The 13479-nt window shown below is 55.1% G+C and overlaps 1 protein-coding gene across 1 annotated transcript in view; it reads left to right on the top strand.

Annotated features, from left to right (window-relative positions):
* The window catches only part of CACNA1I (calcium voltage-gated channel subunit alpha1 I), a 104443-nt gene that overhangs the window by 43471 nt on the left and 47493 nt on the right, over positions 1–13479 (top strand). The window contains exon 5 of the mRNA XM_061205491.1: positions 10723–10882. Within this exon, the coding sequence (XP_061061474.1) occupies positions 10723–10882 (160 nt within the window). The remainder of the gene's footprint in view (positions 1–10722; positions 10883–13479) is intronic.

Here is a 13479-nt window from a genome sequence, read left to right as displayed (position 1 = left end):
GCTTCTTAGCTCTGCAGGGAGCCTGCTTTGTGACCTGGGAAGCCCCTGGGTGTCTCTGGGCCTCAGTTTCCCTATTTGCACAAAGGAGGAGGAGGGACTGATTAGATGTGTGGTTCTGACTTTGTCCAGGATGGTTGGGGCACCTGGGAGCCGTGGTGCTCTTTACAGAACCTCGTTAAAAATATGTCCCTCCACCCTACTCCTGCCAGGTCTGTCCTGGCCACTGAACCATTGGTGGATAAAGGGCAGGAGATAGTGCATGGGAGAAGGTTGGGGAGGGAGGGAAGAAGCACTAGACTGCCAGTCAGGAGGCTGGGTTCTGGTTCCTTGCTGTGTGACCTTTCATAAGTTGCTATCCCTTTCTGGGCCTTGGCAAGATGGGGCTGGATTGTCTCTGAAAGTGCCCCCTCCTGGCACCAGCGGGCTCCAGGCCTCACCCAGCCTATACACCCCTCAATCAGCTGCAATGCCTCCAAAAGCCCATTGGCCAAGCCATTTAAATATGAAAAGTGCTTTTTTCTCCAGTAAGAAACTAGGGCAGTTACTGCTGAAGCCTGAGCTGGCTGAGTCTGAGCTGCTGGCCCACATCTACACCCTGCCACTGCACACCCCTGCCCAGTCTGTGGAGGGGGTTGGGAGGGAGGCCTGGGGAGCTCAGGGGCAGCTGCTGGGGATGCTGAGCCTCACCTGGGCCCCTGCCCACCTCCTGGAGCCCCATCCAACTGACAACCCCTGGGTCAGCAAGAAGCCACCTCTGTGCAGGGGCCTCTGGGATGGGGCTGGGCTGGGCAGGGCCCAGGGACAGGGAGGCAGAGCTGACAGTGCTGTCGGTGAGGCTCCTGTCCAGCCCCAGCTGCAGGCAGGACTGGAGATTTACTCTGTGCTGACAGGCCCCGGTTCTAGTCTTTTCACCTGCCTGTTGTGGGACCCTGGGCCTCTATTTCTCCAATGATAAGATGGGGTTAATAATACCAATTTCCATATGGTTTTGTAAGGATGAAATGCCCTCATGTGTGTAGAGACCTTAGCACGGAGCCTTGTATGCAGTAAGTGGCCAATAGGTGCTACTATTATGAAGAAGGTGCTGGGAGCATTGGGGGTGGAAGGTGGGGGCATCAGGACCTCTTTGCAGAGGCTGGTTTTGGAAGATGCTCACCAAGGACACAGAGGGCTGGGGAGGGTGGTCCCTGCAGACGGAGTGGAATTGCATGTGCCAAGGTGGAGAGGAGGGGCTGTCCTGGGAACAGTGGGGCTGGGCAGAGGACTGCATGTCATGGGGAGGTGGGAGGTGAGCATTCCACATCTTCTAGGGATTTCCTAATAATGATAAATGGCTAAAATTTATCAGATGCTTTACATGGGCTGTATCATTTCACCTTCATAACAGCCCTAGGATGTTGGTACCATTGTGATGCCCACTTTACAGATGGGGAAACGGAGTCAGAGAGAGGTTGAGTAACCTGCCCAAGGCCACACAGCTGGCCAGAGCTTTTTGCTCCTTTTCACAACCTCCTTCCTTTCCATTTAGTGTGTAGGCATCTCAGCCGCCCACTCTATCTGCAGGGCATCAGGAAAGACCCCTGCCCACATCCAAGGTCAAAGTAGAAAGGCCCCGTGGGCTGAAGTAATGCCCTCAAGGCCCCTTCTCTTCCCATCTACCCCCAAGTATGGTGTGCCCCAGACCTCCGAACGCCTTTCACTGTCAGGGTGCAGAGTTCTCATGGTGCCAGGCCCCAAGCAGCCCAAGGGGGATGAGTCAGGGCAGGAAGGAGGATGGCGCAATGGTTAGTGCAGAGCATGGTGTCTGAGTCACCCTGCCAGCATTCAAAGCTTGGTCCTGTGTTAATTAGCTGCAGGACCTGGGGAAAGATTCTTCTCTTGTTTCGGACCCCTGTCTGCACAAGGGGGATGGCACACAGCACCTTCATGTGGGTTAGTCTGCAGCACCAGGTGTAGAACATGTGCCCTGTGAACTGCCCCATCCCTGCCCTTTTCACAGAGGGAGGGTCCCAGTGTTGGAGCTACAGACTGCTGCATCCAGAGCAGTTAGACCAGGGTTTGTGCCTGGGATCTTGGCCAGTGGCTCCACCTCTCGGACCTCAGTTTCTCCATCCATAAAATGGGGTCCCAGCCCTTCTGCGCTAGGCTGTGGGGCAGCAAAACATCCTTATGACATCTGCTCCTAGAAGGTGCCCAGTGAAGGTGCAAACACCGTATGTTGATCACGTGGGGGTCTCATACTCCGCATCTATTGGCAGTGGGGCTGGGGGACCTTGAAACAGAGCTTGCATGGGAATCTCAGCACTTCCACTCTGTACGTGTGTTTAATGGGACTTAGGGTGCAGGACCTTGGACTTCAGACTGTCTGTCCTTGGATCCCACAAGGGTCCCCCAGCTGCCCTGAGGAAGAAAGGTCTGGCAGCTCCCAAGGAAGGAAGGGAGGGAAGGAGGAAGGTGGGGAGAGAAGAGAGAAGAGGCAGTGGAGGGGCCCAATTTCCCCAGGGCTGCTGCCTTTCAGAAGAGGCGGGGGTGGGCGGGAGAGCATCTGGCCGGAACATCTGATGAGAACCTGGCTTGGGAACAGAAAAGAGCAGCCGGGACTGTGAGAGGAGAGATGCTTGGGGTGGGGGTGGGGTGAAGGTAGCCCCCCTACCGCCACCTCCTCCGCCAGGGTCAAGTTCTATTCTACAAATCAGGAAGGAGTGATTCGGGGACAGGACACAAGATTAAGGGAGAGAGGCACTGTGTATGCATTCATTCATCCATTCATCCAATCATCCGTTCATCCAAAGTAGCATCCACTAAGGGGCAACGGGGCCAGGCCTCGGGTCAGCTGTGGGGTCATGGAGAAGACTCAGATGCAGCCTCATGTCTGTAGGCAGACACTCAAGCCAGGAGCTCTAGGCCGGGGGACGTGTGCTCTAATGGAAGCATCAGGGCCGAGGGGAAGGGCCACCAACGACGTACTTTGAGGAGGCTTCAGAGAGGAGGGGGGCACAGGACGTTTGAAGAATGAGTAAGAGGGCAGCAGGGACCCCAGTGGGGGGGGACCTTCAGTGGCACAGGGCCAGGCCCACCCTCTAGGGAGTGAGCCCTGACAGCCTTGGGGAGGAAACCAAGGCCTCCCCTCAGGTGGAGGGTGCAGGGCTGCAGACTCCTTGCCTGGGGATTGTTTCTTATCTCAGGAGTGGGCACTGAGGGCCCTCTTCAGCCCACAGGCCCCTCCCAGGCTGGGCTGGGGCCAGTAGCTGTGTCCTCGGCAGCCCAGCCGTATGCTGCCTGGCCCGGCCTCCCGGTACCCACTGTGCCCCTGATTAGTTGGCACTGGCCATGGCAGGAGCAGCGGACGGCCTCTCCCGGCTGCTCAGCGCCCTCCGCTGACCTGGCCAGACCAGGGAGAGAGGGGATCCCCCAGGCCAACCCCAGCCTCGGCGCCCCTTGCCCCGGGCCTGGCTCCCCTCCTCCTGGCTGCGGGCTGTGCCCCTGGCAGAGGCTGGTGCGAGTTCGGCTCTTTCTACTTGAGCTGGCCTGGCAGAGCGGCCCCGCTAATGTGGGCTGACCGTTCCTGTCTGCAGAGAGCACCCCGGACCCCCAGGGGAGATGCCTGTCAGGAAGCACACCCCCATCTTCCTCCTGGCCCCCTACTGCCACCAGGGCCCTCTGCCTCGCTACTGCCCAGCTTCCCTTAGGGCAGAGGGTCTGGTCTGGGGAGGTCCCCGGCGAGAAGGGGCGAAAAGGTTGAGCAGCTCCATCAGTTTGCCCACCTGTCATCCATCTCCCCCAGCTCCTGGCTTTAAATGCCACCTAGAGACCATTTCTACCCTGATGCTACCCACGTGACGCTCCAGGCCATACTCCTCTCTCCTGAACCCTAGACCTGAGATCTTATGAAGCGACTTCACATGGGTGTACGCCACGCACCCCAGACTCCACTCATCCCCGCGGATCCCCATCTTTACTGAGGGCTGCTCCGTGCCTCTAGTCTCAGGGCCCCAAGCTTGGAGATGCCTGGGCTCCTCTCTACCGCCCGCATCCACATCCCACCCCTCGGCTCAACCTTCAAAATGTCTCCTGAACCCAGCCACGACCCCCTCCACTGCCATGTCATCTGGACCAGCCAGATGTGCATTATCAGGATGGCAGGTGAGCGATGGCTGGGCCAGGCCAGGTGGGATGGAGAGGAGCAGGTGGACGGAAGGCCCAGTCCCCACCCTGGAGAGTCACGGAGGAAGCCCAGCATCTGGCCCAGGCAATCTCAGCAGGGAGGGCACCGGGCAGGGGCCGCATCTTTCTTGGGCGCCCCCTCAGTGCTCCCCATTTCTGTCCCACGGGAAGGCAGGAGGTGCCCTCAGGAAGCAGCCACCGTGTGGCCACTCTCACCCTCCTGGCCATGCAGTCCACAGGCCCGGCCCCCTTTCCAGAGATGCGTCCGCATGTGCCAGGGTCACACAGGTGTGTTTGTAGACCATCCTGCAGGCTGGGGCTCCTAACGGGCCTCCTTCTTCCTTCCTGGCCCACACCGTCCATTTTCTCCCCAGCAGCTGGGAGACCATGTCTCTCTTCTGCCCACAACACTCAGAGTGAATCGAAGCCAGAGTTTCACAGTCGCCTGCAGGCAGCCCCATTTCCTCCCATCTTTGCCCTGGCTGTTCCCCCTGCCTGGAGAGCTCTTCCCCAGGTGTGCACACAGTTGCTCTATGCATCTTGCTGGTGTGGCCTTTCCTGGCCCCCATTTTATACCAGCCTGACCCCCGGCCCCAGCCTGGCCCTCCCCATCTCCTCCCCCATTCTACTTTTTGTGTTCGTAGCACTTACCACCCAACAAATGAGGAAATGTACTTACTTATTTTTTTTTTTTTTTTTTTTTTCTTTTTTTCTTTTTTTTTTTTTTGTACTTACTTATTATGTTTGCTGTTTCTCTGTCTGTCTCTCCCTACCCCTACTTAGAATGTGTGCTTCACAAGGGCAGGGGATTTGGGGTGTGTGTGTGTGTGTGTGTGTGTGTGTGTGTGTGTGTGTGTTTCTGTGTCTTAGGCCGTGCCGCGTGGTATGTGGGATCCTAGTTCCCGGATCAGGGATGGAACCCTCGCCCCCTGCAGTGGAAGTGAGGGGTCTTAACCACTGGACTTCCAGGGAAGTCCCTTTTGTGTGTTTTTTTAAACTGATGTATCCTTAGAGCTTAAAACAGTGCCTGGCACGTAGTAGGCCCTCACTAAATATTTGTTGAACAGATCCATCCACTCAGCCATCACGCCTACATTCGTTCAAGCTGCCCTCCTCGGAGGGGCCACTCTGTGCCAGGCCCTGGGCTGGGGTGGAGGATGCAGAACACCCCTGGCGGGCCTTGCCTTCCTGGTTTCCGGCGGGGAGAGGAGGGCAGAGCTGTGATGAAGACCGACAGTGTAACAAGTGCTGTGATGGAGGGAGGATGGGGCTGTGGCAGCTCATTGCAGGAGCACGAGCTCAGCCTGGGGACCAGAAGAGGCGACCACGCAGCTGAGTTTTAAACATGGAGGAGAGATGGACTTCTGGGCAACTTTGAGGGCCCGGCGGTGACCCAGAACCTGGGCTTCCCGGGGACTGGAAGTGGGTCAGTCTGGCTCCAGCATGGACCCCGTCCTGCCGTGGGAAGTGCACCCGGCATTGCCCCTGGCAGCACAATAGCAAAGGAACCCTTGTGGCAGAGAGTGGCGGGCGGTGTGAGTGGGGCAGAGTGTGTGCAGAGGTGGGGAGTCGGGGTGCCGGGCGCATCCACCGTCTGGCTTGAGCAGCAGGTTTGGGTGCGGCGTGGAGGACGCGGGGGGTGAGGCTTGGGGGCTAGACTGGAGCCTGTTTGTGGGGCCTGTGGGTGGGGGATGGGAGGCAGCTGGGATGAGGATTTACACTTTCCCCAGGGGGGTGGTTGGGCTGCTGGAGGCTTCTAACTTTGGGGGCACCCCACTCTGAGGTGTCCTGGCCTTGGGGTGTTCCTGAGGCTGGACAGGAACCACCGTCCTCTTCTGTAGATGAGGCCGCTGGGGCCCAGAGAGGGCAAGCTCTGTTTCAAGGATGCCCAGCCAGGACTGGGACCCAGATGTCCTGTTGTGGGTTGATGCTCTGGGTGCTCATCAGGGTAGGGGCTACATTGGATGTTCTGAGGACTCCGGGGTCCTCTTTCCCTTCTAAACTAGGGAAGCAGGGCCCTCAACCACACTCATGGGTCGCCTGCAGCCTGCCCTCACCAAGGCACACCTGGTCCCCACCCCAGGCTGAAGGCCTGAAAAGTCACACTAAGAGAGCAGAACCAGGTAAGCTCATCCTGAGAGAGGAAAAAGGAGAGCCATGGGGGAACTAGATGCAGGAAGCCTTCCTAAGTATCTGGGAGTGAGAATCAGAGAAGACTGCCTGGAGGAGGAGGCTTTGGCTGGGGGACGGTGTGGAGGGAGATGAGCAGGAAGGATGGTCCGAGGCAGATGGTGACGGGTCTTAAAGGCAGTCTCTCTCTGTCTCTCTGTCTCTCCATCTCTGTTCTCTGTCTACAGTTCTCTCTCTGTTTCACTTTCTGTCTGTCTGTCTCTCTCTCCTGTACACAGTGCCATGGGAAATGAGGGCAGAGTGGAACCATCGGATTTGCCTTAGCTAATTACTTACTTGACCGTGGGCATAAAAGGAGGATTAGCTGGGCTCTCGCGGGGTCCTCCCTGGCTCCCTAATCGCGTGGCCCCTGTTTCCTGGTGCGGAAGTGATGAACTCGTTCTGAGTCCCTAATTAGCTAATTATGTGGTGGCTCAGTGGCCCTGGGACTCCCCGGGCCCCAGGGGGGCTGTGAAGTGAGCTGTGGCCCAGCTCAGCAGAGGGTGGCAGGAGGGGAGGAGGGACCGGGCTGCCATTCAGGGAAACCAGCCTGGCAGGTTCTCAGGAGCATTTCAGAATTTCAATGTCCTGGAGAACTGAGAAATGTAATTAATTGAGCAACAAAGGCTGGGCCCGGGGAGCAGGCATGGAGAAGCGGGGCTGGGATGGTGCGGAGCCGCCTCCTCGAGGCCTTTCCGATCTCACCCCTTCTCACAGCTGCCACCTGGCCCTCCGTGCTTGCCTCCTGCCTCTGTCCTGTCCTCTGTCCTGTCCTCCAGGATTACTCCTTCCCCTTTAAAGCCCAGAGCTGATCAAGTGCTCGGCCTGTTTAGAAATCTGCCCATGGACCACCCTGAACAGCCACCTAACAGAGAGCCCCGCTCTCTTTAGACCCCCAAGCACAGTCTGGATGCCCTCTCTGAATGGTCACCCCTCTGTGCCTTTGCCACAGCTCCTGGCATCCTGCAGGGCCCAGCTCGAGTCAGCCCCTCCAGGAATGTGCCTAGAGCTGCCCTCACTGCCCAGGCATGGTCCCTTTCCCCAACACTGTGGTCCCCTGACCCCCTGCTGGTAGACTGCAAGCTCTACCAGCAGGGGTAAAAAATGAGGGCATAAAAAAATGAGGATTTTGGTTTCCCCATGTGCCCAGCACTGTGCCTGGTATGCAACAGTATTTATAAGTGTTTGATGAGTGAATGAATGATGGGGCATCAGAAAGGCCTGCAACTGACTTAACATTTGGACGGATTGCAGGGTGCTTGCTCTGTTTTCTCGCTTCCCTCTTCTGCACACCCCCTGGCTACCCTGCACTGGGGGGGAGCAGATGTGGCGAGGTGGGGTATTGAGCCTTCACTCACCCTGGCTTGCTCTCAATTGGAGAGCAGGAGCTTGCAAGGGAGCCCCACTGCCTTTCCCAAGAGGAGGCTGACCTAGTTTTGTGGGGAGGGAGGATGGGGGTGGGCATTAATTATTGATTGGAAATCACTCCATACAGAGCTCGTGATGCAAATCCCAAATAATTACCCTCATTAATAACTACCTCAGCCATCACCCCTGGAATAAATAAAAATCTGGACAGGGCCACTGTTCTCCTTGTCACCATCCTTCCATCCTCCCCTCTCCAATATTCCACTCCCTCCCTATGACTTAGCACATCATTCATTCACAAGCAGTCATTCAATAAATGTTGGCTGAGCCTCTGCTCTGGGCCAGGACCTGCTGGGTTCCAAGAACACTGAGGTGACACAGACACAGGCCCTGCCCCCAGGAGGTTAGAGCCAAGTGGAAGAGACAGGAGGGTAAACAGATGACTACACACTAGAGTTAGAAGAAGATTGGATGTTGATGTAAATGGTGCCTCCAAGGTTGTGCAGTATGCAACCTGCACAACTGTACATGGCACAACTGTACATCCTAGGCTAGGTCAGAGGTGCTGAGTTTGCCCAGAGCAGAAGAGAGAGGGATGGGGTTAGAAAGGGTATGGGAAGTCTTCACAGAGAGAAAGCAGATCCTTAACTGAGCTGTGGTGGCTGAATAGAGGTTTGCCAGGCACAAGAGAGGTGGAAGAGTGTTTAGAAAGAGGGAACAGCATGAGTAAAAAAGCATGGAGGTGTGAAATCCCATGGTAGCTTTATGGAACTTTAAATAATTTGATATTGCTAGACATAGGGTGCACACTGGGGACAGAGGGAGGGAGAGAGGAAGATGAGGCTAGAGAGGTAGGCAGGGTTCACAGGAATCACAGGATCTTGGGGGGTGTGCACTCAAGGGTGACCCACAAGCTCTTGACACTCTTTGGGGCCACAGACACTTGTGTGGACCTTCTCCCCAGAAAAATTCATGGCATCATACTTGCATACTTTACAGCAATTCCATAAGGTTCATGGACCTTCTGTAGTCCTTCCAGGGACCTCCCCCAACCTGCCAGGGGTCCACAAACCACAGCTTCTGTAACTGATAAGAGTGCCAGCAATTTTCATACATAGTGATGACATGCCCAGATTTGTGTTGTAGAGTGTGTTATCAGGAATCACTCCCTCTCTGTCCTGGGCTCTGCTTTCCTTGGGCTGGCTTCAACCCCAGGCAGGCATTATTCCCGGGAGGCAAATGGCCCCAGCAGCTCCAGGCTTAACTCCTCCCAGCTTGTAACTTCTGCAGAAAGAGAGCATCTCTTTTCCTGTAGTTCCAGCAGAAGTCTCAGTGCAGACTCCTGGATGGAGTGACGTGCCCATCCTGGACCAATCATTGAGGCTAGAGGAACAAGCTATGCTGATTGGTCAGGCCTAGGTCATGTGATCTCCATGTCAGCCCACCCAAACCACAAGACTGGAACAGGGGAATTGGTGCTGTTTTCATAGGACTGGGAAAGGGAGCTGGGCAAAACTACAGAGGTGACCCACCTGTCTGGGGCTTGCATTCCTGTGGATTCTCCAGTGACTGGGTTGGCTGGATCTTCTTGAGGAGTCAGGAGGGAGTGGGTGACATGCAGACAGTTACTGAAGCTGTGCAGATGATGTCACCCAGACTTGGGAGAGCTGGGTCCTTTTCACAGCTGGGGTACTGAGCCCACGGGGAGAGAGAGGGCATGGAGGGTGCAGATGGGTCAGCCCAGGGCAGGAGGGGCAGAAGGGAAGGATGGGGAGACAGACGTGAAGGGTGGTAAGTGTGTGGAGCAGTGCCGGAAGCTGAGCATCTTCTCCACTTCCTCTGTGGGGTGGGAGCCCCGGAGTTTGCTGAGAGTTGGGTGTGGGCCCTGAGCTGGGGAATCTTTGTAGAGTGGGTGTTGTCTTCTTGGGCCCCTCTGCTGAGGAGCCTTATCCTCCAAGAGGGGAAGGGACTGGTTCAGGTCCCACAGGTCCCAGAGGCTAGCAGGGTGAGGATTTGAACCCGAATCTCTCTAAATCAGAGGCTACGTGCTTTCCACAGGCTTTCCCTACCTGAGGCATTTCAGGATGTCAGACCTCCCCAGGAACACATGTTCTGCCCCCCTTCCCATGCCTGCCTGAAGCCCCCTTCAAGTCACCCCGTCACCCTCCCTGGGGATGTCTATCTCCACTCCCATTTCCCCATTTTCTCCTCTTTTGCCTCTGGCTTGGGGTGTTCATTGCAGCTATTTCTTAGGAAAGGAAAAATCCTCTTCCTCTGGCATCAGGCCAGGTCTGAGTCCCTCAGCTGGCCAAGGTTCTTCTGTGGGTGGCTCTGAGAGCTCTGCCTGGTTCCATCATGCAGTGGGCGGCGGGTCAGCAGGGTGGTTTTGGCTGGTACTGATGTGTCCTGGCAAGGTCAGGGAACCACTGACTGCCCCGGAGATGAAGGACACTTATTAGGCACCTACTGTGCCCATCCTGGGTGGGTGCTGGGCATAGGGAGATGAGCCGGCCTCAGTCCTAGGCCTTCGGGTACTTGGGGGTTGTGGAAGGAGTGCTAACTTGGTGTCAAGACACCTGGTTTAAATCCAGACCCTGCTGCTTCTTATCTGTGTGACCTTGGGCGAGTAGCTTCAGTTCTAAGAACCTCCAGTTGCCTCTTCTATAAAATAGGGATAATATTACCACCCTCACGAAGGAGATCATATTTGTGCATTACCCAGAAAATCACTTGGCACGTAAAAGGTGCTCCATAAATGCCTGCCTATTCACCCAGAATCTAGTGGAAGTGTCGTGGGGCCCAGAGCCATTTCCATGGCCTCTGGGAGGAGGGGCAGGTACCAAGGAGGAAGTCTGTCTGGTGGCCACTGAGCAGGATGAGGGCAGTAAGGAGCCCCTGCCCATATGCCCCACCTCTCCTTTCACTGCCCCCTCTCTGTTCCTCTAACCCCGCTCTCCCTCTGTCCTCTCTGGGACCTCTGCCCCGTCTGCCCATCCCTTCACCCACCCTTCCCCCTCTCAGGTATGCGGATCCTGGTGAACCTGCTCCTGGACACGCTGCCCATGCTGGGGAATGTCCTCCTGCTCTGCTTCTTTGTCTTCTTCATCTTTGGCATCATCGGCGTGCAGCTCTGGGCGGGCCTGCTGCGTAACCGCTGCTTCCTGGAGGAGAACTTCACCATGTAAGTGCAGTCCCACCCCCACCCTGTACCCTCCTGCCCCAGGCTCCTGGCCAGCTTTAGCTGGGGGAGCAGTGGCGCTGAATGTTTCAGGGCTAGGAAGGTCTCCACATTGAGACCTGGTCCCAATCCTTATTTCCAGTGGTGCAGAGAGATTAAGGGATGTGCCCAGGTGAGTTGGTGGTAGGTCTCTCATGAATGGCTGGACACCAGAATGAGCACAAAAGTCCTCTGAGCTCTCAAAATTGGTATCACAAAGTCCCAGTCCAAGATAGGCCCTTAGATGCTAATTCAGTGCCTAGTGAGTCTTACTTAACACATAGTTTTAACTTACTTGGGAATTGGGACCAAGAGTGGAAACAGCAAACGAGAAGGAGGTTGGGTAAGAGGGGAAAGGGCAGTTAAGATCCAAGCAGAAGTGATGACAACAAGGAATAAAGAGACAGAAAACCTTAAAAGCAGACATGGAACCTGGCTTTCTAATTACAGCACAGACATTCCTATCAGTGACTCTGAGTCATCAGGGAAAGGTCAACTCACACGTGGCCCACTTTCGTCTAAAAGCAGTGGGGTGAGCAACTCCTCAGAGAGATGATTGTCCAAAGCTATGTAAACAGAAATCAAGCTTTGGCTCTTGGAGGAATTGCATTGAGTTGTCTGAGAAATGTGACATCTACAGAATCTGAGCGACGAGGCATAAGCAGCGTCTTTCAGTGTACATACATGCCCATATGTATTTGGACATGACTATACTTTCATTTTGTTTCACTAATATGCATTAGTGCACTCCTGCTGTGTGCCAGGCCCCAGGGAGACTGAAGTAAAAAAGCATTTTCATTCATCCTGTCACTCGACAAACTCATCCAAGTGGCAGCTCTTGCCCAGCCCGTGCTCGGGCCGAGGACGCAGCAGAAGGAATTCCTGCCCCTGGGGAGCGAGGACTGCAGGAGGGACAGTTCCTGCCCCTGGGGACACTGCACAGGCGTGGGCTGGGCCTCCCTCTTGGCCTGACTGTTGGTTGTGGGGATGGAGCTAAGCTGGAGAGCCAGGGGAAAGCCTGGGGAAGGGACTGACCCGACCACCACTGTGGGCGTGAACAGTAGGGTACCTGGGTAGATCAGGGACGGGGCACCCTTGTGGGTAAGAGCCCTGTGGGGGGCAGGGGTGCCCTCACTGTGTCAGTCATTTGGAAGAGGTGGCCCCTGAGTCAGGGCCTGGGGCAGCAGGAGAGGTCGACCCTGCTTCTCCTGATCTGGCCTTCAAAGATGGAGACGGGTAGGTATGAGCTCTCAGCTTTGGGTTCAGGTCTCATCCAGGCCCCTCCGTCCCATATGGATCTTTCTCTAGGTCATTCCGACATGGCCCCCTTCTCATTATCCCAGCTCAGCCCCGATGTCGCCTCGTCCTGGAGGCCTTCCCTCACCACCCCCCTCCCCCAGACCCTCTATTGCCTTATCCTGCTTGATTTTCTTGGCACTATCTCTGTCTGAAATTATGTCACTTGTGAGTTTATTTTCTTCGTTGCTGGGTATCTCTAGACCAGTTTATTTACTTGGTTAGCAAGGATGAAGCGCTCCTCTGTGACAGGGGCCGTGGAGGTGATGCTTGACTTTTGATCCCATGTGGAGACCAGGAAACTGAGGCTGAGAGAGGAGAATCTTGCTCCAGGGCACCCAGCTTGGCGAAGTGAGAGACAGAATTAGAACCTGGGTTCCCCTGACTCTAAAGCCTCCCGTGACTGCCCCCAGGGAGTGTGCGCGAAGCAGCCTTCCAGGCACGTGAGCCCCTCAGGAGACCCCAGATGGTCATTTGGAGTGTTCTTGATGAGCACAGAATCAGGACGATGTCACACAGCTAGGAAGTGGCAGGGCCTGGAATCTGAGCCCTGGTCTGGTGTCCTCTGCAAAGCATCTGGTCCCTTCTTGCAGATTCTGTCTAGGCATTAATGCATACACACGACTATTTACACCCCAGACAGGTTTTAAAAATGAGAATTGCTCTGGCAGCGTGTCTTGAGTGTGTTTTTCATCAGTGTTTCTTATTCCACGAATGAATAAGAAGCTGGCGAGCCAGCTTCTGTTGATGGACCTTGCGTGGTTTCCAAGTTTTTGCTCTTACATACAAGCCTGCAGGGAGCATCGTGTACGCTTGCGCTCTTTGTGATCAATGGCTAGACTCATAATTGCTAGTCAAAATGTAAGGCATTCCTCACAGATATTGTGGGTTTGGTTCCAGACCACCACAATAAAGCGAGTCATACGACGTTTTTGGTTTCTCAGTGCATATTATGTTTACACTATACGGTAGTCTACTGATTGTGCAATAGTATTAAAAAAAGAGCATACCCCAATTAAAAAGTACTTTATTACCAAAAAATGCTAGCCATCATCTGAGCCTTCAGTGAGTTGTAATAGTAACAACAAAGATCCCTGATCACAGATCACCATGACAAATATAATAATAACAAAAGTTTGAAATATTACAAGAATAATCAAAATGTGACAGAGACACAAAGTGAGCAAATGCTGTTGGAAAAATGGCGCCGATAGATGTGCTCGATACAGGGTTCCCACAAACCTTCAATTTGTAAGATGCGCAAT

Source organism: Eubalaena glacialis, chromosome 11 (assembly GCF_028564815.1).
Source record: "Eubalaena glacialis isolate mEubGla1 chromosome 11, mEubGla1.1.hap2.+ XY, whole genome shotgun sequence".
Taxonomy (NCBI): domain Eukaryota; kingdom Metazoa; phylum Chordata; class Mammalia; order Artiodactyla; family Balaenidae; genus Eubalaena; species Eubalaena glacialis.
The sequence above is the reverse complement of the archived record's forward strand: the minus strand, read 5'-3'. Positions and strand labels throughout refer to the sequence as shown.